At 44.0% G+C, this 23,267-nt stretch overlaps 1 protein-coding gene across 1 annotated transcript in view; it reads left to right on the top strand.

Moving 5' to 3' along the window:
• Positions 1–305: 305 nt before the first annotated feature.
• The window catches only part of ABCA13 (ATP binding cassette subfamily A member 13), a 324,555-nt gene continuing 301,593 nt past the window's right edge, over positions 306–23,267 (top strand). The window contains 2 exon segments of the mRNA XM_057732590.1: positions 306–374; positions 19,976–20,069. Coding sequence (XP_057588573.1) covers positions 306–374; positions 19,976–20,069 — 163 coding nt within the window.

Here is a 23,267-nt window from a genome sequence, read left to right as displayed (position 1 = left end):
AGCGCTAATGTGCGTGTTGCTCCTGGCTGCACGCGTCAGCTGTGTGTGTCCTTGGAAATGTGCGAGCCCGGGAAAGGGCCCGGAGGCTGCCTTGTGTAACCCCACCCTCCCCTACGCTGGACGGCTAGTGAAAAGGTAAGATTTCCCAACAGATGCAGAACAGGAGGACATTCGATGCCCGCCTTATTCAGTCTCCCGTGTTGCATCACTCACTTTTGTTGGGATTGACTAATAGGCCTCGGGCCTTCCCCCGCGCCAATATAAGCCGTGTGCTTGGGGCCGGTGTCCGTGAGCCTGGAGCAGGCATGGGGCGGGTGGGGTGCCAGTTCCGGGCCCTGCTCTGGAAGAATTGGCTGTGCAGGGTCAGGCACCCGGTGAGTGTTCCACATCCCCAGGGGCTCGGGAAGGTTGGAGAGGTCGGGGTGAGGAGCTGGTGTGGCTTCCCCCACCCCTACGGGGAACTGGGGGACGCCAGATTATTGAAATGCAGAACCTGCCCTCCGGGCCAAAGTTGAGTCTTTCTGACCAGTTGGAAATCAGGGCTGCAGCATTTGGTCAGAAAAGGGCTCATTGAGAAAAACTCTTCTTTAAAAAAAAAAAAAGTGGAATTTGAACTATACTTGGTGTTTTGGGCATCTGTTGTAAAAACTAAGCTGCAAATCTTCTGATTGAAGGGACAGGGCATGACATGCATTTAAGCATAAACAATATCGCAGGTACCAACTGCAGACCACAGGCTGCACAGAGTCTGTAATCGGAGCTGGCAGGGAGTGTGGTTCTGTTACTCTTTGGTGTCTGATGTTTAGTGTCAATTCACATGTTTTGGGAACTACTCAAATCACATTGCAAGGCTCTTCTAAGTAGATTGGATTTTCTCAAACTAAATTAGTGCTGATGCTACATAAGTATCCTGCAAGGGTGTGTTTTAATGTAGTAGAATCAATTGCTTATATTACAACTGGCTGTGCTTTTTTGTTCTTTTCTCTTTTGGCCATGCCACGCGTCGAGCGGGATCTTAGTTCCCTAATAAGGGATTGAACCCTGGCCCCCTGCAGTGAAAGCGCCAAGTCCTTAACCACAGGACGGCCAGGGAATTCCCACAACTGACTATCTAATGCTGCAAAATTAAAACAAGCATTTGTAAACACCATTTTCAGTAGAAATAGACCTGCAGTAGTATCTGCATCCTTTCTGATTTTTAAGGTCCACACTTAGCATGTGGAGGTTGTTGTTGTTTTTTGCTGACCAATTCTTCTGTTTGAAGAAATTCAGTAATTGACATTGAATTTCATTTTGCTGAACTCTCATATGCAAAATATTTTCTTTCTTCCTCAGTGTAAGGTAAATGTTAAAACCGTTAAAAAAGATGTTTTCTTTCTCACATAAAGATCTTCAGGATGAGAATGATTTCATTTGGAAAGCTGATTGCACAAAAGTTTGAAGGTCAGGCACTGACAAGCAAGACTTTACTCTTGGTGAATTGTTAGTGCATTGGTGTCTGTGTAAGTGTTTTCAATTTATGAACAGCATATTTTATTGACATACAGTTGGTTTGGGGGAACTAACCCTATTTTCCTATGAAAGAATGTTGTGGGTAGAAGTTAGGTTCCCAGGCTCCACTCTCTGCTTTTGTCAACTAATTTAAACCTCCAAACAGCTCAGTGGGGGCAGTGCTGTCTGTCCGTCATTATTGGATTGTTCAGACATTTTCATGACTGTTAATGCTGCTGAGATAAACATCCTCATTAGAAATATTTTATGCATTTATTCATTTGATGACCACTCATTGGTCATCAGGTAGCACCTGTACACCATCATTCTTTGCCTTATTTTTCTTTTTCGTGTTTATCACCTTATAACAGGCCATGGATTTACAGAGGTTCATTTCCTCTGGAGCTTACCTTAGATTGTCAGATCCCTTAGAGCTGGGACTTTTTTCTCATTTATTCACCAGCGTATTCCCCAGCACCCAGAACAGTGCCTGGAACATAATAGGTGTTCAATAAATATTTGTTAAATGAGTGAAAGAAGAAAGGGATACAGTATTTACTGCGTCTCTGCTGTGTGCTAGACGCTGGCTGAGCCTGACAAATGTGTGCCCTGCTGGGTGTCTGACCAAGCTGGACCTCAGGACAGAGAAAGCGCTGGAGTTTACAGATGCACGTGTAATGAACCTACCCCCGGGAGGTATCCTGCACACGTCCCTGCACAGATAGGAAGTGATGTGGGCACGTGGTTATTCACTGCAGCACTGGGAGTAACAGACATGGGCAGAGCCACGGCCAATGTCTGCGCTCTGCCACTCACTCCCTTGCTTGTGCAGGCAGGTTTCCTCCCTATGAAGAGGCTGTTTGTGGAATTAGATGAGTTAGCGCACATGCTTGCAGCAGTGTCCCGCGTGTAAGTGAGACCTGCTTCTTGTTTGGCTGGTTTCAGAGATGGTGGAGACGGGGGCCTCAGACACCTACAGGGGTGGGAGGTGACCCCGTGGAGACCGGAGAGGAGAGGGAGGCGAGGCTAATGCGAGGCCCCTGGCGCACAAGTGGGTTGGAAGGGAGCCCCAGGCACGACGCTGTGGAGCTCGCGATTCCGCACGCGATCGCCTTGCACATATTGAGCCCAGGCCCCTCTGGGTGAATGTCTTTGAACTGACCTGCTTTTCACAGCTTCCTCCTGGTCTCCAATAATCATCCTCATTCTTTGTTTACAGCAGCTTCCCCACGATGGAAGCCAGTTGGACTGAGTGATTAAATGGCCTCAAATAAATGTTTACTTAGTGACTAAAAATCGAGCACTGTGTGTAAGATGTCCGTACCATTCGGGGAAACGTGTTTGTTTTTATATTTACTTTTAAAAAACCCTTCATTTTATTATATTTTATAATTATAGTTCCTTTAAGAAACCTTTTATGATGGACATTTCAAACAGAGACAAACAGAATAGTATAGAATGAGTGAACAGTACCCATCACACTTATATTCATACTTAGCTTTATTGATTGTTGAAATTCTACCCTTTGTTGAAAAAAATCAGTTTTAACAGAAGCACATTTTTAAAACTGCTTGAAATTATTTTTTCTCTTGAATTTTATTTATTGCACAGATAGCACTGTAACAATAAGTAAAAATTTAAAAATCACCTAAAATTCCATTATCTTAATGTGTCTGCTACAAGACTGTAAAGTCTTGTCATTTGGTAGGTATTATATAATATTGTTACATGGTTAAAGTCATAGCTTTTTGCTTTTTTTTTTTACTTAACATTGAATCCCAACCTTTAAAAAGTAGCTGCTTTGTCTTCATGTTGGATGTCTTACTGAATAGTAGTTTTCAGTTGGATACACATAATTTACTCAGCCATATCCTCATGGTGGGTGTGAACGTTCTTCCCAGTTCTTGCTGTTGGGAATGACATCTTGATGCGTGAAGGATGCATCTGATGCTGGGTTGTTGCTCTTGAAGGGATTTCCTGGAGCAGGTTTCCGGGTCAGAGGTGGGACACCTGCGTTTGGGCAGGTCGGCAGCAGTTGGCGGTGCCCCCAGGGGAGTCCAGGTGGGCTGCTTCTGACAAACTTTCCCTTCGCTGGCAGTGAGCTGTGCTTTTCCACATGAATTTATATATTCGTTTTTATATTTCATTCTAACTATAAATCAATCTGTTCATTGATTCTCATTTTAATAATTTAAGAACAACAACAAGAAAAAATAATGGAAGCCAAGTGTCTGCTGCTTGCACGTCTTCCAGCTCTGCAGTCTTAGGGGTTTTTCCGTGTTTTCCTGAAGGGAGGCTGAGCCACTGCCTGCTCACCAGGGATGGCTCAGTTCCTCCCGTCAGCCCTAGGATCATGGAGCAGTGACCAGCAGCTGTGGGACTCTTCCTTTCTGCTCCTTCTCTCACCCCCTCCCGACCCCATCCCCAGCTGAACCAGCTTCTACTTCCTGACTCATGAATGAAAGCTGCTGCAAGCTTTTGGGGTTTGGTGAGCTTTTACTGAAGGCTTGGGCTAGTGGAGGGGGCTTGGAGCATAGTTTACTGCAAGAATGTCTTTATCCTGAAAATCCATAGTCCACTCCAACTGGGGATTGGAGGGGACTGGTGGAAATAGCAAAACTCTCCTGGCTACCGTTTCATCAAGAACACACTTCTGCCTGTCGACACCACATCCAGATCCCTGCCCACACGTCTTCTTGCTTTAAAGGGCTACCTGTGTGGTAAAATGCACACTTTCTCTTAGACAAAATTATGGTGTCTTCCCCAGGGCTTCTCCTTCTGGCCTGGCTCCAGGAAACTCCTGAAGCTGGGGACTCTCTGGCCAAGCCAAGTTCAAGCTATACCCCCTCCCACTAGGAAACCCCCAGGAAGGCCACCCACCCCTGGCTGTATCCGGGCTCTGTCTGCCTTGCAGCTGCCAACCTTAGGGCCTGGTCCTTGAAACACCACCTAGGAGCCCACTCTTCTTTAATGTGTAAAGAACAAACTCTCAATCTCAGCTTCATTTCCTTGAACCCTCAGAGCTTTTGTGTGCACATGTGTGTGTATGTGTGTGTGTTTTCCTTACAGAACATAACCCCTCACATTTCTTTGAAATTTTAGGTGCTAACAACCTAACTCGGTGTTAAAGAATAATTTCCTTTGGGAAACAATGTGCTAGCCACAGTTTCTGTATTTTTCTGAAAAAATTGCATAAATTATAGATATCAAGTCCCAAAAAGTAAAGAAGCTCTTATTTCTTTTGGAAAAGTACTTAAGTCTTAGAGGTTGATGGTTGGCTTGTTTTGTGTAATCACAAGTTGTTGATTATTTGTTGTCAGATTTGCTATAAAGGGCTACTTAAGGGTGTTATCAGGAATCAGGAGATCAGAGGTGAGAAGATGACCTTCTATAGGCAGGTTAGAAAAACGATCAAAATGTGGTTCCTGAGAAGATGCTATAGTTGTAAAAATAGCAGAATGGTTTTATGTTAGAGAAAAACAGAGGTTTCAGAAGTTCAGATGTTAACTATGTTGACAGAGTGATGCACGTATTATCACAGTAGGGGTTATGGGCATAATGGCCTGTGGTTTTATGCATAAAAAAGGTTAAAGAAAGTCACTGGCATGAAATCTTCGTGTTGAAGGGGGTGACTGAGATTCCTTTACCAGTGCTCTTTCCTTTGGTGCCTATGATGTCAAAGTGAGACCCGCAGGCGGTTGGGGCACCTCAGGGCCCACCGTGGAGACTGTATCAGCCAGCTTGGGCTGCTGTCCCATCACAAGCACCACAGACCGCCTGTCCCCGAGCTCCATGATCTCCATGTCTGAGGTCCAGGTGTCACAGCCTGGCCACCTCTCAGGTCTCACTCCTGAGCTTGCAGGTGCATCTTCCCACTGACCCACCCCTAGCCGTGTCTTTTCATACTCCCTCCCTCTATGCTTGTCTGCATCCAAATTTCTCCTTGTTTTTTCCTTCTGATGCTCAGTTTTACTCAACCATTTGGAGAAAATGCATACCTTTTATATTAAAAGAAAGACATCATCATAAAGAAGGATGCAAAACTTGCATTGTTTTTAAAAGATGAAACAGGCATCTTCCAGATCATCTGATGTCTCCTCTTTATACGGGCTCAGTTATATTGGAGGGCCCCACCCTTCTCTGGTATGACCCCATCTCAACTTGACTGACCGTATCTGCAGTAACCCTGTTCCAAGTAAGGTCACATTCTGAGGTGCTGGGGGGTCAAGACTCTACCGTGTGGATCTGGGGAGACAGTCTACCCATGATGGAGTGTTAACAGGGCCCACCTGGGGCTCAGGCACACCAGCTCCATTCCAGCTTCAAGAGATGCTTGGGACTTTGAAGCAGCACTGAGCTTGTCGGTGGACTGGGAGTCAGGTGTGCCCCAGGCTACCCCCACCCTCCCAGCCCTGTGAGAAACAGGCTGCTTAACCTACTTGAGCAGATAAAGGGGTTCATCAGCACAAGTCCCCCCGGGAACACTCTTATGTTCTCTGCCCTGTGTGGGGTGAATGACAACATGCTCTGGCCCTCCATCCTTCGCCTCCAAGCTGGAGGCTCAGCTGCAGCCTCAGGCCTGCTCCGAGAGGGGCTGGCCAAGGTGCAGGGGGACGAGTGGCCCCACCACTGGCTGACAGCCTCCCAAACTGCTCATCCAGGGCCCTGCTAAGGTCTGTTTGCTACTGGCATGGCTGTGTCAGTGCAGGGACCGGCTGAATGACACTGAACTCCAGGACACGGGTGTCCACTACCGGGGGCCCAGAGCGATGCTCTCACGCTGTGTCCTCACGGCTCTCTGTGGACGTCAGAGCCCCAGGGCCTCCGGCCTCGTTGGCTCTGGTGCTTGGGAGGCCCCTGGGTGCTCCATGATGCAGGTGCACAGCCAGTGGCCTGGGCCTGCCCACACCCTTCTGTTGGTGTGTCCAGCACAGGCCACAGGACAGAGCCTGGTGGCCCTTACCCACCCCCACTGGTGGTCACCCTGCGCTCGCTCGCTCTCTGGTGTGCCTGCGCTTGGCAGAATCGGTCAGTGACTCAGTGCTCCTGTGGTTAGAGATCCCTGGGGTCAGGGCATCCTCCCTGGCCAGCTGGTCAGCAGTGGAGCCTGGGGATGGTACCCCCCCCCCCCACAGGAGACCTCCACCCACGGGCCTGCTGAGAGAGGTGGGCAGATGGCATCCTCAGGGCAGTGTTGGGGAGCCTGCGTGATTCTCAGTGTTTCTAGCAGTTTCCCAGCTAAGATCACGGGGACAGCTCACAGGGCCCATTTCTGGCTGGAGTTGCACCTCAGGCAGGTGCCCCTGACCCTAGGGGCTTGTTAGTAAAACCAGAAAATCACTCAGCAGAATTCTGTCCAGTTAAGAGATGAAGCTGATCATCTTTCTGCCCTAGGGTCCTCAGGGCTGGCCTGGCTGCCTTCGACCCTGGGAGGAAACAGGCCTAGTCATGGAAGGTCACCAAAGGTCATTCGAGTGTGTTTTATTTACTCAGAGCAGTGACCTAGGAAACACGGGTTCAGAAATCTATGGGAAAGCAGACATCCTTTTAGAGTGTGGGGCAGGCCCACACCAGGCTGTTTGGGGTTTGTTGCTTTTTCCCCCAGACATAATCATGATCTCAGCAGAGCCTTTTCTTTCCTTATGATTGATCTTCATTTGCTTCTAATTCTCAGACTTTAGCTTTAGCTCCATTTCCCTCCCAGGCTTTCTTTCAAAGCACCAGTGATTAAATAAACAGCAGAACATGGAAGCCGCTTTGAAGGGCAGCGTGGAAATGCCAACAAAGGAAGGGTCTTAATCAGAGTTTTGTTTGGCTGGAAGCATTCCCAGCGTCCTGCTTCACTGCCTGAGTTTAAGGTGTAAGAGTATCCAGTCTTTTAAAGGCGTGGAAAACCAGCAGGATTTCAAAAACAAGGCATCCAGTTTCTCATTTTCCAATTTGGTTGTTTGTCAGGGTGAAAAAATAACATCCTTACATTGCTCTTTTGCTGAAATTGTTACCGGCATATTGGAGGGAAAAATGACAAGATCATGAGAAGGCTAGTGTGCAAGATTGTTTCTAGGATGCTGGGTTTGTGTAGCTTCCGTGGGGGAAAAAGAAATCAAACAACCAAAAGCCACAAAACAGGTCACCTCCTTCTTACTTAGTGGGAATCCTAGAGTTTCCCTGGTTTATTTATTAATAGTTGTTTTCTTTGTCCCACATAGGCCTGGGTTTTTCAATTATAAGGAAGGTTCAGACAAGCAAATTGACCTCCTAGTAACAATAACCCCGGACAGAGTAGGCAGAGGACCTCGAGACTTGTTTGATGAGATTATACGGGAGCTGAGGCTGTCTCCTGGGGAAGTTTCTAGACCGAGGAGCACGTTTTTTAGCTGGGGTTCCGAGGGCCACTTTGCAGGGCCTCCGCCTGAGGTCAGCTCTGCGCTGTGTGCACCCTCCTTTCCCCCGGTTCCCACCTCCTGGCAACCTTTGCCTGCTGCAGCCACATCAGCGAGCCCTGGTCCCCGCGTGCGCTCACCAGCAGGGCTTGGTTTGAAGCTGAAGCTCCTGTCGGAGTCTGACCTGCATACCCTAGACCCCTCCCACCGCCAAAGGGGAGGGGAGGCGTGGTGCCTGCATCCCATCTTGACCCTTGTCTCAGACTTACAGAATCCTGGCTGAGTATGGGGCAAGAGACTGCTATAAAAGACCAAAAATGAGAGTGAAAGCAGAGTTGCGCTGTGACCTGGGCAGAGCTGCGAGCACGGTATAGTCCCTCCTCTGCTTGTCCCCTCTCATCTGTGCCTGGGTCACGGCCACCAAGCCCAGTGGGGTCAGACCATCATCTTCTTTAGATCAGGATCCTGGCTTGTCTGGTCTTCCCTCAGCCTACCTGACAGGCCTTCCTGGTCCCATTTCACCGCCTGGGTCTGGTCCATGCTGCCTGGAATGCCAAGGCTCTCTTTCAGGATCCTCCAGTGAAGAGCTCTGAAAAAACATGTGTTGGGTTTATTTGTTGAAGACCAGAGCGGTTGAATGGGACAAGATGCTACAAACAACGAGAATTAGGAAGCTCTTGCTGGGGATGGTCTGGCCATCTCTGCGAGGGGCTGCTAGAGGGACCTGTCTCAGCACAGCTTTGAACTCTGTCAGTCATGCAGCTGGTATGGCGTGGCAGCCCCTGATACAGGCGGGACTGGGCTGCCCTCTCGTGAGGGCTCCCTTGTCCCCAGCCTGCTTAAAAGTAATAGTCTTAGAATAAATTCCAAGTAGCAATATGAGCTGAAGGGGATTCAAATTACCATCTATCTCGATGTTTCGTGCTACCTGTCAGCGGCTTCTTTCCAGAAGGGGTGTCAGGTCCCGTGACGCTCGCTAGCTGGCATGCCCAGCTGTTTCCTGGCCCTGTGGTTCTCCAGCTGTGAGGGTGTGTGTGGTCTGTGCTTGCAGATTTAGTACCTGTGCAATGGCATAGTAAGGCTTAGTCAATATTCTATCTTGAGGGGTTAGTGTAAGAAGGAGCATTTAAAAAAATATGTATCATCCCTTATATAAGCCGCCTATCCAAGTCTCTTCCAATGTCATAGTTAGAGGCTTGGCAGTTTCTCTTGCTGTTTGATTGTTAAGACCTTGCTACATGTATTACCAGTGTTTCCACAGCTAGTTGTTCATTTGTTGTGTTTCCTTATTTTTTCTTGTTCAGATTAAATTTATATATCTTATCATCTCTTCTTCTCTTTGAAGATGTCTTTTGTACGAATTATAGACTTCAGGAATTATATACTTCATTCACCCATAGGTTTGACCAATAATTCTCCGATGCTTTTCTAGTTTTTCTCATTAAATTTACTGTTCTAGATGTCTGTCCACTTAGAATTCACTTTAGAGCCCCATGTAAGGCTGTAGTTTATTTTTGTGACAAAATCTGAATTCAGGTGGCCTGACACCATGGTTGAATTCTTCCTTGCCTCACTGTGCCAAAAAGATTATTTTGTCATCTTCTTTGAAACATAGTAGAGTCTGTTTTTGGACTTCCCATGCTATTTCATTGATCTGCATTTCTGTTTTTGCACCAGTTTCATTTTTTAAAAAGCATTGATACTTTAATATGTTCTACTGTTTTGTAGGATTATAATCTTTCATAGCTCTTCATTTTCCTTCAGAATTTTCTCTGCTTTTGGAGCATATTGGCTCACCAATTATATTTTAGTATCATTTTGAGTTCAAAAATGATGCCAGTTGGAATTTGGATATTGTGTTCAGTGTGAGCGGGTGCTTGAGGGGAGAGGGTGGTCTCAGCCCTCCTCTCCTGTGTGTCCTCCGGTCATCTGGGGCCGTGTGTGTCCCTGTGGATGGAGCATTCTGTCCCTGGGCTCTTGTCCCATTGCCCTTCCCCTCGCTTGTGACCTCAGCCTCCTTTCGGCTTTTGCCTTCTTTATGGTCCCTGGACTTAGCTTGTGGCAGGAAACAATATCAAAATCCTCTCCTTACAGACATCCGTTGAATTGCAGTCTTTGTTTCAAAAAGTCTGCACCTCTGCTATTTTGAAACAGATAGCTCACCTAACTTCCAGAAAGGTTGTACCAATGTGCATCTCCTACCAGTGTTCCTTTTAACTTGGGTGATTTATTTGCTACTTGCCTTTGGGTCCTTGAGGGAGGGATTTATTTCTCATTCATCTTTATGACTCACTCCAGAGTCTCCCGAGCAGTGCTGGGAAGAATGAAGTGTTAATGTTTAATGCATGTGTGCTGAAAAAAAAAGCAATTGGTTTTCAATATAAAGCCCAAAAAATTAAGGAAAGGGAGAGTTTATTCATGTCTCCCTCTCAGTACCAAACTAACTTCATAACCAACATAAAGGTTTGTAAAAGGTCCTCTCGGGGAGGGAGGTTCAGACTCTGATGGAGTCAGAAACCCCAGCCCTGAACTGCGGAGGACTTGCACCATCTCAGCTGATGGCTTTGGCATGTGCTTTGTCTGAACCCACTTCTTTTGCAGTAGTTTATAGCAAGGACCTCATAATACTTCTGGGAAAGTCTCCTCTTCTGTGCAGCTGGCACCCAGAGGCCCAGGCACCCCAAAGAGACACAATAGAATTTCACAAGCCTATTGCAAAGCCCTTTGTGTCCAAGGAGAAGGGCAGCAGCCTAATTATATGTTGGACTTCAGCTTCCTCGATATTCGAACCTTGTTAGACTGTTTTCCTCCCTCTCAGCCAGGGAGATCTCGAGACCTGCTCCTCCCTCCGAGGAGCCCTCTTTCCTTCTTCATTTGTTTACAGTTTTATTTTTTTGTACCAAAGTGTTTTATTCTTTGTGATTTTCAGTTGTAACCAAACCCACATGCTGCCCAAGCAGCTTGGAGGATTTAAAAACGGGTTTAAACTCAGTCTGTAAGATGTTTTGTTTAAGTGAGATGGGTAGTTAGCTCTTGTAATCTGCAGGCCTGAGACTCAGACTCCAAATTCAGGTTCCATCACAAACTGGTTCAAGGATGCCAGGGAAGCAAACTGTCTCCTTGGTCCCCCGTGTGTACAGCGGGCACAGGGTTCCCACCTCTCTGATGTTGGGAGGATGAAGTGATGGATGAGCTCAAGAGTGCTCAGGATGATGCGCACGAGCGGTTGGAGGAAGGGCCTCATCTCTTACAGCCGCATCCCAGCAGCGCCTCTGCCTCCTTTGCCTCCTTCGGGAGCTGTGGGCTGGGTTCCACGTAAACACCTTCACAGGCGCTTCACTCCCTCCTCCCAGGCCAGGACGTGGGTCGGGTCCTGTGTGTTCACTCTGTTTCCCCAGCGCCTTATGCGCAGTACACGCCTCTTGATGAAGGAAGGAGGTTACTTGTTTTATTGCTCTAGTGCACCAACATTTATTGATCCATCCTCCTTTTTTTTTTTTTTGCATGGATTCTTCCATTTTTTTCATTCATAAATACAGTAATGCTGTTGTAAGCAGTCTTGAGCACACTTTTGGATCACACCTGTACCTTCTCAAAAAGTAACTCTTAGGTGGAACCTTTTTTATATGTTAAAGTTAGTCCAATACAGGGAAATTAATATGGTTCAAACTATTATAGAGTTGGTGAATTACTGAGCCATAGAATTTGCACATCTTCAGCTTAATAATGTTGTCAGGCTGCTTTCTAAGATCCTGTTGATCTATATCCTCACCAATACTTTTTACTTTTCCCAAACTGATGGCTTTAAAATGGTATCTCCTGGGGATAATTTGTGTGCCTGAATACTACTGAGATTGAGCATCTGTTCGTATATGTATGAGGGGTTCATAATTTGCTCTTCTTTGCTTATATTTTTTTGACTTTTCTATTGGATTATCTCCTCATAGATTTGTAGGCGTGTGTATATAATCTGGAAACTACCTTGTTGTTGTATATGTTGAAGTAGATTCTCCAAGTCTGTGCTGAATCTCACTTTTCAAATAGCTTCTCCAAGGATCAGAGATTTTAATTTAAGATGGCTTAACTTTCCTTTGTGGTTTATGGTGTGTGTGTGTGTGTGTGTGTGTGTGTGTGTGTGTGTGCGCGCGCGCGCGCGCGCATGTGTATTATTTAAGACAAACAGAACTGAAGGAGATGCTCTATGTTTTCTTGTGAACATTTAAAAATTTCTTTTTTCCACATTTAGAGTTTTGTATGCGATGAGTGCCTCCCTGCCTCCCACCCCCACTCAGAGGATAACCAATTACATGGCATAATTCATTGAATAGCAAGTTTTTCTCCTATTGGTCTGCTGACCACCTTTCTCCCGTATCAAGTTTCCAAGTATGCACACCTGTTGCTAGGCTCTCTGCACTGTTCCATAGGTCATTTTCCATATTGTTGAATTAATAGCAGGTGGTCTTACTTACTGTTATTTTTATAAAAGTCTTGATTCTGTTAATCTATTGGTGAAAATTGTCTTGAATATTTTTTGGTCTTTGTTTCTTTTTTTTTTTTCACTCACATTATCTTTCTCCCTCTCTTTTTAAATTTTAAACAAAGTTGTATTGTTATTATTTTTGGCGGTGCCATGTGGCATGTGAGATCTTATTTCCCTGACCAGGGATCCAGCCCACGCCCCTTGCATTGGAAGTGTGGAGTCTTAACCACTGGACCACCAGGAAAGTCCCTTTGTTTTCCCAAATACGTTCTAGAATCAGCTTATTAAAGTTGACAACAACAGCAAAATCTAAACAAAACAAACAAAACCTTGTTGGAATTCCATTGGAACTGTATTGAACCTATCGATCAATTTGGGTAGAATTAACATCTTTATGATATTGCCATTTCTCATGCATTAGCAGTGTTTGTCTCTTCATTTATTTACGTTCTATCTGGTGTCTTTCAATAAAGTTTCATAATTTTCTTCATGAAATAATTGCACATCTTTTGGTTAGATTCCCCCACCCCCAGGTACTTTTTAACTTTTCATTGATAATATAAATGGTATCCTATTTTATTTTAATTTTATTTTTTTATATACTGCAATTTTATTTCAATCATACAAACAAAATTAGCCTGTAGGAAATTTAAATAAAATAGTATGGTAAAAATAGCATAGAACCAAAAACTCTAAAAAGGAAGTACACCTAAAGCATGAAAATTCAATGTTCATTAATGATATCAAAACTACACTCATACGTTCCTTGGAGCTACGTTATCATAGTGGTCTTCATGCTCTTGGACACTGGATGTCTTAAGCTGAGGGCTGTTCAGGGGGTCCTTTCTAATTATAGGAAGGTCCTTCTTTCCCTCAACACTGTGATCTGACCTGTAATAAATCTGTACTCTACACTCTAAATGGCTAGCAAGTCAATTGCAAACCAGATGAAAATACAAACCTTAGAAGATGGTGCTGAAATCTCTTCAGAAGAGTCATCATGATCTCAAAGTTTGTTTCAAAATTTGCAAGCATCAAATGTCAATCAAAACTGAAGATGAAACAGTAATGAATGTGCTGTGCTGCCCCCCCCCAAATTACACTTTCTTACTGAAAATTATGAGAATGATCATGAGATAGGATTGAATTCTATGAAAGTAACTTTGGAATTTTCCTTCTGTAGTTCTATCAATCGTTGCTTTATATATTTTGATTACATTTATTAAGCTTATAAATGCATAAAATTATTGTATCTTCCTACTGTATCACTTCTTTTATTATGTAGTGATCTTCTCTGTATCTAATAATGCTCTGTCTTCAAGTCTCTTGTCTGATATGACCGTAGTTAATTCATTTAATATTTGCCTAGTATATATTTTTTCTCTTTACTTTCATCCAGTCTGTGTTCTTTTGTTGGATAACTTGGTTTCTGATTATCTGAAAATGTTCTTTTACCCTCATTTTTGAGAGATGAGCTTTCTGGGTACACAATTCTAGGTCAGTCAAATTTCTCCAAGTAATCTACAGATGTTTGTCTTCTGGTTTCGTGCTATCCATATGTCTTTGGTAGGTCTAATTATTTCTTTGATGTAGTGTGTCTTTACTACTTGAATTGCACTTGAGAGCTCTTCGACTTTTGTGCTGAAGCTGTTAACGTGGATTTATGTTTCCTGGTACGTGTATATTTCCTTTATCAGTGAAATTTGTGTATTTTATATGTTCTGGAAAATTCTTAGCCATTAGTTATTTAAATGCCTCACCTGTTTTCTCTCCATTCCCCTTGAGGGGAACTCTCTCCTTTGTAATTCAGTCTTACAGTTAAAGGTTCAACTCATGACTTCTTTATTCCTTTTAATTAATTTTTTGGGTCAATTCCCTCCTTCCTGCTCTTTGGAGATTTCTTTTACTCTCTAATTTCTGTAAGATCAGCAGTGCAACAAAACTATATTCTTCCGGCAGGTGTTGTGCTATTGTTGCTGGTCAGTGTAGTGCTGGAAGCAGAGTGATATTATTGGATTTTTAATTGTCCCATTTTCATTTCGGCTGGATTTAATTGCTAAGCCTTTTCCCCCCTCAGGGTTCATGGTTAATAATAATCTGTATTCTTTAATGGCTGAGAATGTATGTATGTTGGTTTTTAAGGGTCATTTTGGCTGGGTATCATTTTTTTTTTTATCACTTTCTCTAAGAACTTTGTAAATACTACTGCATTGTTATCTAGCATTGAATATTTTGAGGATATGTTTGAGGCCAGACAGATATTTTTCCTCGTGTGGATATTTGTAGAATTTTTCCTTTATCTTGGATGTTCAATAGCTCAACTGCGGCTTATTTTTTAGAAATACAGCATACTCTTTCAGTCTTGAGATAAATTTTTCTCTATTTTAGGGAAATTCTCCGATGTTATATCTTTGAGCATATTTTTGGTTCTGTTTGTTGGATTCTCTGCTTCAAGGATGGCAATTATCCTTATGTTGTGAAGTCTTTTGTTTTTCAGAGCTGATTCTATTAGCTTTTTGTGTTAACATTTTAACCTTTAAAACTGTTTTTTTAAAAAATCGTTATCTCAAACTGTTTCTCTAATGTAGAGGTTAAATTTAACCAGTGTCTGTTCTCCTTTTTTGTGGTTTCTAAATCATTTAGAATTCCACAGTAATGATTTTTTGTTTTTTTTCCCCTTAGATCTGCAACCTCTCTTTTCATTTATTTATTATCTTTTTTCTAAGCTCTTGTTTTCTGAATGTTTGTTCTTATTAAATTGTTCATCTTTATGAAATAGCTGTAAAGAAATTCTTCATTTTGTTTGGGTTGTTTCTTTTCCTGTCATGCTCCATGATTTTCTTTTGCTTGCCTTGTTTGCTTCCCTCCAGAATGTTTAGATAGCTGTTTCACTCTTTCTTTTCATCTGACTCACACTTGGGCGGCTTAGCCCAGGTGTTGCATTTTCCTTGACATTCTTTTTTTTAAGTTTTTAAATTTTTTTGGCTGCTTTGGGTCTGTTGCTGCTAGTGGGCTTTCTCTAGTTGTGGCAAGTGGGTGCTACTCTTCCTTGCGATGTGCAGGCTTCTCATTGCGGTGGCTTCTCTTGTTGAGGAGCATGGGCTCTAGGCAGGCAGGCTTCAGTAGTTGTGGCTCTCAGGATCTAGAGCGCAGGCTCAGTAGTTGGGGTGCACGGGCTTACTTGCTCTGCGGCATGTGGGATCTTCCTGGACCAGGAATGGAACCTGTGTCTCCTGCATTGGCAGGTGGATTCTTAATCACTGCACCACCATGGAAATCCTAATTCCCTTTTCAGTAAACCTGAGACAATTTGATTTTGTTGCAGAAGTCGGTCCATCGGGAAACCAAGCACCACACTCGGAGGGTTGGAGAACTCAGTTTTATTAAGCCTGCGGGAGCAGACGAGCTAACCCTCCAAAGTTCTGGGGCCCCGAGCTCAGGGTGAGCTTTACTTTTATAGTGCACATGTTTACAGAGCATGGAAGTTTCCAAACAGAAACTTACAAGAGCAGGTGCAGAACATTCCATTTTTTAGCAAAACATCTTAAAGTTGCATTGAATTGTTAGGTCATCCTGTTTTTCTGTTTTTCTCAGTGCAGCACGCATGTTTCACAAAAGCAAAACAAGCATGGAGTTGTTTTTAGCTGAGTGTAAGTTTCTAACTTTCCTCTTCAATTTCTCCTTCAAATTGTAGTGCAGTGTCTGAGCGTATCCTGTATGTGCCGGTTTTCTCCAGCAGGAGGGATGGTTGGGATGCTGCTGGAGATGAGATGCAGCATGTTAGCCTAGCCTGGCTCTGTGCTCTCCGACATTTTGTTAAAGGTTTTATACCACATTCACCCATCCAGCTGGGGAAGTTAATCTCCAACTTTGGATTCTTTTCCTGTTTTTGTGTAGCCAGGTGAGCATCTCCAGCAGAGTCAGGCTCCTTGGTCACTTTCTGTGTGTGGTTTGAATGTTCCCAGCAGCAATTTACCAACCTGCACTGTCAGAAGGAAGGGAAAAGGGGACTCTTTCGGGGCGCCTGATTCCTCAGACATGCGTCCTGGGTAGAGTCCCTGGCTCTGGGGATTCTGGGCCGAGTTGGGACTGACTGTGGAGGGCTTGTGTGACCGGCCTCCGCCCCCCACCCCCCCCCACCCCCGCGCCGTCTCTTCTTTGCCCTTTTGTCCCTCTTGTTTTGTCTGGGAAAAGGAAAAGCCTGTAAGGAGATTTCAGTACAGTGTTTCGCCCAGGGCTCCCTTGTGTGTGTATCTGCAGGTATGTACTGTGAAGGGCCCCCCAAAATGCCTCGTTGTCGCAGCTGTTCTGCGGGAACCGAGGAAAGAGCGTCCGTGACCATCGCTGCAGGACTGGCACCTCTCCGTCTCCTGGTGCTGGGGGGTCGGGGGTCCTCTCCCGGGACTCCTGGCAGGAAGGAGGGGCTTCGTGATTGTTGGGAAGGGCGGCCGCTGTTTCCCAAGCACAAAGTGTTTCCAGGTGTCTGGGCAGCGTGTCCTCCTGACCACCTTTGGGTGGCACCAGCGCCGGTTCGGGGCCCCTTCCTGTGGTTGAGAAGCCGTGTCAGGGTGGGAGGGGGGCAGGCTGCAGCGGGGGAGACCTGGGGAAGCACAGAAATAGCCAGAAAGCAAGATTCGAGAATAATAACACATGAGGAGAAAAACATGATACAAGAATGTGATGAGAGCGAGAAGGCTGCCTTTGTGCCCCTTCCGAGGAGTCCCATGAAAGGAGGTGGTTCGCTCACTCGCAATTGGAACAATGACACTGCAGAACTGGGTGTTTCCATACTTTTCTTTTGAACCGAGTAATGTCAAATTCAGACGGATGGAAGTTTTTTCCTATCTCTGCTTTTCAGAGGGTCACTGATTGGCTTGTGAATAAAAAACAGATATAATTTTAGGTTTAATTGGAGTTTTATTTTTATTTCAAGATCAGAGAAACTTCTGAATGATGAGGTAGAGTTTTATTTTTTAAATAATGTTATTCTCATTTGAAACTAGAGTTTTGCCATTGATTTTGTGTGTGGGCTGACAAATATTCATAATTTCACAATTGCCATTGCCTGTTTTAATTTGGCCTTGAAAAGGTCCTTTAAATTTTGGCGGTCTTTATGTGCAGGAAAAAAAAATCCAGATGCTATAAATAAAAAGGTTGATAAATTGATTGCATAAAAGATTTAGATGATAAAAAGGCAAATAAGCAATTGGAGAAAGTATTTGCAGTACCTAAAAAAACCTCACAAAGGGCTGAATTCTTTAATTAAAACAAAATCAAAGAGGAAACAATTTATAAGTCAGTAAAAATGACACAAAACAATTTAATAGAAAAATGTGTACAGGGAAGAACAGAAGTTAATAGACAAGGAATTATTATATGCTTAACATATGAAAAATGCTTGATCTTAATAAGAAATTATTTTTGACAAGACAAAAATTTGAGTTTGTTAATCTCAGGTGCTACTGAGAGTGTGATTAGAGTGAATAATGACTGGTTTAGCTTTTATTGAGGGCATTTTGGTTGTATCTACCGATTAAAAATCTCTATATATTTTGAGTCAATAGTCTTGTTTAGCAATGCTACCTCTTAGATATACTTACAAAAGTCAACCAAACGTACAGAAAACTCATGATAGCACTGGCCCCAAACAGAAAACTTCGCAAATTCCATAATTGGGTGATTAGTTAAGTAAATTAAATTCTATAGTAGATTATTATGTAGTCTTTAAAAACAGTGAGGCTGATCTATAAGTGCTGATATGAAAAATTATTTCCAAAAACATGTTATATTTATTTATGTTTTTAAAAAATGAATTAAGAAAACTTTGGATAATTTATCTTCTGTGAGAGGTGTATTCTTTCTGTACTTTTTGAATTTCCTAACCATACATATATTTATTTATTTATAATATTAAAAGCAGCTACATGAGTCTTGGCTCTGTTTTCCTTATACTTGTTTGCAATAAAAATTTCTATCTTACATTATTAAAAAAATTTTAAAAACCCAATTAATTATATATATTATATATTTATTCTTCTTAGTGGGTGTCAAGTTATTGTTTAATCTGAGGTATATTTTCTATTTTGCACATTTATATTCAGCCAGAATTAATTGTGGACCTCCACCCCCTTTCCCATCCCCCCACCCTATACTCTAAGAAATGGCTCATTTGTTACAGAGAATGAACAGGTGACTTAAGGTATGGTCTGCTGAGTGTTTGTGACCTTTCTTTCTGGTTTAATTACTACCCTTTGAGCCAGAGGGTGTGCTGCAGCAGGCGTTCTACTCTGTTATCAGGGTGGGTAGTATTGGATTTCAGCACTTTCTCAGAGAACTTTACATAATGATGCACTTTCTGGCACAAGAAATGCTTCCTCATGACCTGTTTCCAAGAGGGTGATTTCTTTTCTTTTTCAGTTACACCAGGGATGGAAACATCCTTTCCCAGCTGGTTTTATCTTTATGGTTTCAGGCCACATATGCTGACCAGGGCACACATAGGTCTGCTTGCTGGACTTTAGATGGGGGATACAGCTGTGGCAGCTCAGAGACGAAAGCAGTAAAGCGGCAGGAAGTTCACTTCAGTTCAGAGCATCACGACTTGGAGTCTGAAAGAACAAGACACAATTTTTAGTGTTGACATCATCCTTCCTAACCTGCAGATATTTAGGTTTTTGCTTGTGTGTTATTGAATGCCTTGCTTGGTCTGTATCTGGCTATAAACTTTTGTATTTGTAAACTGAGTGGAAGCCAATAGAAGAACATTATCCACCAAAAAACAAGTGAAGAATGATGACAATAAAAATAATCTTGTGATAATTGTGGATTTTCTATTAATTTTTCATTGGGCTATCCCTTAAGGTGTTTCTTTCTGAAATAATTAAATTCCTTGTATCAAGGGCAGTTCCTTCTGACTTTGAAAATTCAGGGTTATACAAATCACTGCAATCCCTATGGGTAGCTCTTTTGCAGTCTGTGTCGAGATTTGACTCCAATAATCTGACTTTTGAGAGTTTGTGCCAATCTCAAGAAAGTCATTTAAAAGAAAAATTATTTATATGCAAAAAATTTGTTGATAGAAAAATGTGAATTATGATATACTCATTGGTAAGAATGTTACATGACCAGTGAGCTGATAGTTATGAATCTCCTGTGGCATCCCTAGAAAATATTCATACAGTGAAGGTAAGTGCTGCCACCACCAACTCTGGGAAATGTCTACTTGGACGGAGAAGTCAGGAATGTGAAAGAAATTGGAAAAATAAAATAGCGAATTTGTTGGAGTGTGAGAAATATGGACACACTTGTCTGTTTAATTGCTTTCATGTCTTAGAGTCTGCAGTAAATAAAAATGTGGGGAAAAAGGGAAAGAGCAGGAGCCAGGTGTGATGGGAGAAGGACAGGGAGTCCACAGCCATGAATGTGGATACAGCGACAAGGGAACTGGGGCCATCCCTGTGGGGCCCGTCCCAAATGACTGTTCTCAGGGACACATAGCAGGCATGACAATGACCTCCTTTAAAGGAAGCCTGGTCTGGTCTGTAAACCCTCCTTCAAGAGATGGAGATATCGTAATGCTTTGTGATTCATTCAAACACTAATTTTTTGGACAACTTTCCAGGTCCTCTCCCTGGCTGAATTCTTCTGGCCGTGTATCCTGTTCATGATTCTGACAGTACTTCGTTTTCAAGAACCTCCTAGACATAGAGACAATTGTGAGTTTCACTTTTATTACACTTTTTGAATTACAAACCTCTAGAGAAGAAAATGCAGCATGCTTTTCTTGTTGTTGTTCTTTATAAATTCTGAATCCTGAGTGAAGTGAATGGATAGGGTTCTGTTGTGATATCACAATAGTTCTCTTTCTGGGATGTGTGCCAGTAAGCATCAATTTAGATTTTTTCTCTTAAGAATGATATTCACAAGTTTGCTCAATATAGCAGATAGATTTATTCCTCAGACTAAACTACCTCAACTTGGGAATAGATATATGTCATTATAAACATAGAAAGAGTAGAGGAAGAGGTAAAAGGGGGGAGATACATTTCAGTTCACCAACATGATGGTGGTGATGGGATAATGAGGATGGCAATGACAGTGATGGTGGTGATGGTGGTGATGACGGTGATAGTGATGAAGATGGTGGTGGTGAAGACGATGGTGATGGTGGGATAATGTTGATGATGATGGTGACGACAATGGTAGTGGTGGTGATGGTGATGATGGTGATGGTGATCATGACGGTGATGGGAATGATGGTGATGATGGGGATGGGGATGATGGTGGTGGGGATGGGGATGTTGGTAATGCTGGTGATGGTGAGGATGATGGTGATGGTGAGGATGTTGGTGATGGTAATGATGGGATGATGTTGACGATGATGATGATGGTGACAACAGTGATGGTGGTGATGCACTGAGAAACCTTTATTATTAACTTCCTCTGCTCCAGGAGCTTTATCAGAAAGACCATTTAGTTTATCTGGTTTGAAACCTCAACAGCATCACTCCTTGAGAAATGATTACCTGTTTTGTTTCTATCAGACGTATGCCTACTTGAAATATGGATAGTGTGGTTAATTTTGAAAATGTTACATGAATAACAGGTGTCATTGCCACGTGGGCGGGGGAAGGGCCGACACATCCTGTAGGGGTGTTGGTGCCATCGCCCAGGGCGGCTCAGTGGGCGGGGACACGGAGGGCAGGCTGTAGTGACATGAAGAGTGATGTGGAATTTGCAGGGAGAAACTGCAAGGTGTGAATAAATGATTTCTTCTGAGTTATATCACTGTCAGTCTTGATCTAAATATGCATTCTGAAAGTGGACAGGGGTATTTTGGAAAAGCCTTTTTTTAAAAATAGCATGTCATTTCTATACTTTAAAACACAAGGGTTGGGACTTCCTTTGTGGTGCAGTGGTTAAGAATCCGCCTGCCAATGCAAGGGACACGGGTTCGATCCCTGCTCCAGGAAGATCCCACATACCATGGAGAAACTAAGCCCGTGTGCCACAACTATTGAGCCTGCACTCTAGAGCCCGTGAGCCACAACTATTGAGCCCATCTGCCACAACTACTGAAGCCTGTGCACCTAGAGCCCATGCTCAGTAACAAGAGAAGCCACTGCAATGAGGAGCCCGTGCACCACAATGAAGAGTAGCCCTGCTGGCTGCAACTAGAGAAAGCCCACATGCAGCAAAGAAGACATAACACAGCCAATAAATAAATAAATAAACAAACAAATAAATGTATATAAAAAAAAAATAAAACACGAAGTTCCTTTCACAAGGTTGCATGCATGCGTGTTTGAGGACCTGCAGCAAACACACTGGGTGCTAGCTTGTGCCAGGGCCTGGGCGGGAAAGGGGAAGAAAGGGGAAGGTGAAGGTGAAAAGAAACAACAAGCACAAGAGCTTCTCGTGGGCCCCGAGGTCAGAGAAAAACATGCAGGAGAAGTAAGATCGGCTGCTGCAGGGCTGAGACTGCAGACGGGAACGTCCATGTCACAAGCGGACGGCGAGCCGGCGAGGCCTGAGGCCAGACCTGGGTCAGTAGCGGCCCACGCAGGTCCTGAGTGATTCCATCGTCAGTAACAGAGCGTCAGGCCTCCAGCGCCGCGCGTGCGTCCCAGGGCAGCCCTGCCGCACGCGACCAACAGCCTAGGATGTTCCTTGTGCTGAATGGACGTGAGCATTCACCCAGCTCTTACTTTGTGTCGGGAGTACAGTCTCGACGAGGAAGTGGCCTCAGGGACACTAGAGACATTTCTCAGAGGCTGACGCAGATGACGTGTTTAGGGAACAGAAGCCTGTGTCTCAGTCTCACGGGGGTCCTGAGCCCAGATCACTGAGGGCCGCTCTTTGAAGTCCATCTGCCACCCACCCAATGTGTGAGCCCAGGCGAGGGGCCTAACCCTTGTGAGTCTCTTTTCTGCAAAGGCAGCCCGTTTTCCCCGTCTCCAGGGCTGCACCAAGGACTCAGGGAGAAAGCCAGTCCCCAGCCTGTGCCCAGCACAGGGTGTGGCCCAGAGGAGCTAGCCAACAAATGGCCATGCTGCTGCCTCACACGCCCATGTTACTGTACACCCCGTTTAGGTGACCACCATTCCTGCTGTGTCCCTGAGGGAGACGGGAGCAGAAGTCACTGTTAGTAGCTGGGATGTGACCCTATCCCTTGTTGGTCTCCTGCGCTCGTGCACAGGGCCAAGTCCTGAGCTGGGAACTCCACTGCCCCTTCAGCCGAGACACCTACTCATCTGTTTTTCATTCATTCTCTTGTTTCCCCTCATTCATTCGTTTGTTCATTCATCAAACATTTACCAACTGTCCTCTGAGCTGAATGCTGGGCGTAGCGGGTCTCCAAGTCCTGGAGAGTAAGACCACCTCACAGACCAAACCAGACTGTGGTGGAAAGTCTTTTATCAGGGTTTTATGAGCTGCAGCATGCTAGGTTAGTGCCAGCCGAGCTCTCTGCACTCATCAGCGTCCCAACTCTTCTGTCCATATAGTGATGTGAAGGGGGTGGGGGCGCATGTGGCCAGCATTTTATGGAGGAAAGTGGCTTATATTTTTTTTATTGAAGTATAGTTTATTTACAGTGTTGTGCCCGTCTCTGTTGTACAGCAAAGTGACTCAGTTACACACATGTGACATTCTTTTCTTCATGTTCTTTTATGGTCTATCACAGGAGATTGAATATAGGTCCCTGTGCTGTACAGTAGGACCTTGTTGTTTATCCATCCTGTATATAATAGTTTGCATCTGCTAACCCACCCAAACTTCCAGTCCTTCCCTCCCCCAGCCCCGCTGTCTTGGCAACCACAAGTCTCTTCTCTATGTCTTTGAGTCTGTTTCTGTAAGTAAATTCATTCATCTCAAATTTTAGATTCCACATATAAGTGATACCATATGGTATT

Source organism: Hippopotamus amphibius, chromosome 4 (assembly GCF_030028045.1).
Source record: "Hippopotamus amphibius kiboko isolate mHipAmp2 chromosome 4, mHipAmp2.hap2, whole genome shotgun sequence".
Lineage (NCBI taxonomy): Eukaryota > Metazoa > Chordata > Mammalia > Artiodactyla > Hippopotamidae > Hippopotamus > Hippopotamus amphibius.
The sequence above is the reverse complement of the archived record's forward strand: the minus strand, read 5'-3'. Positions and strand labels throughout refer to the sequence as shown.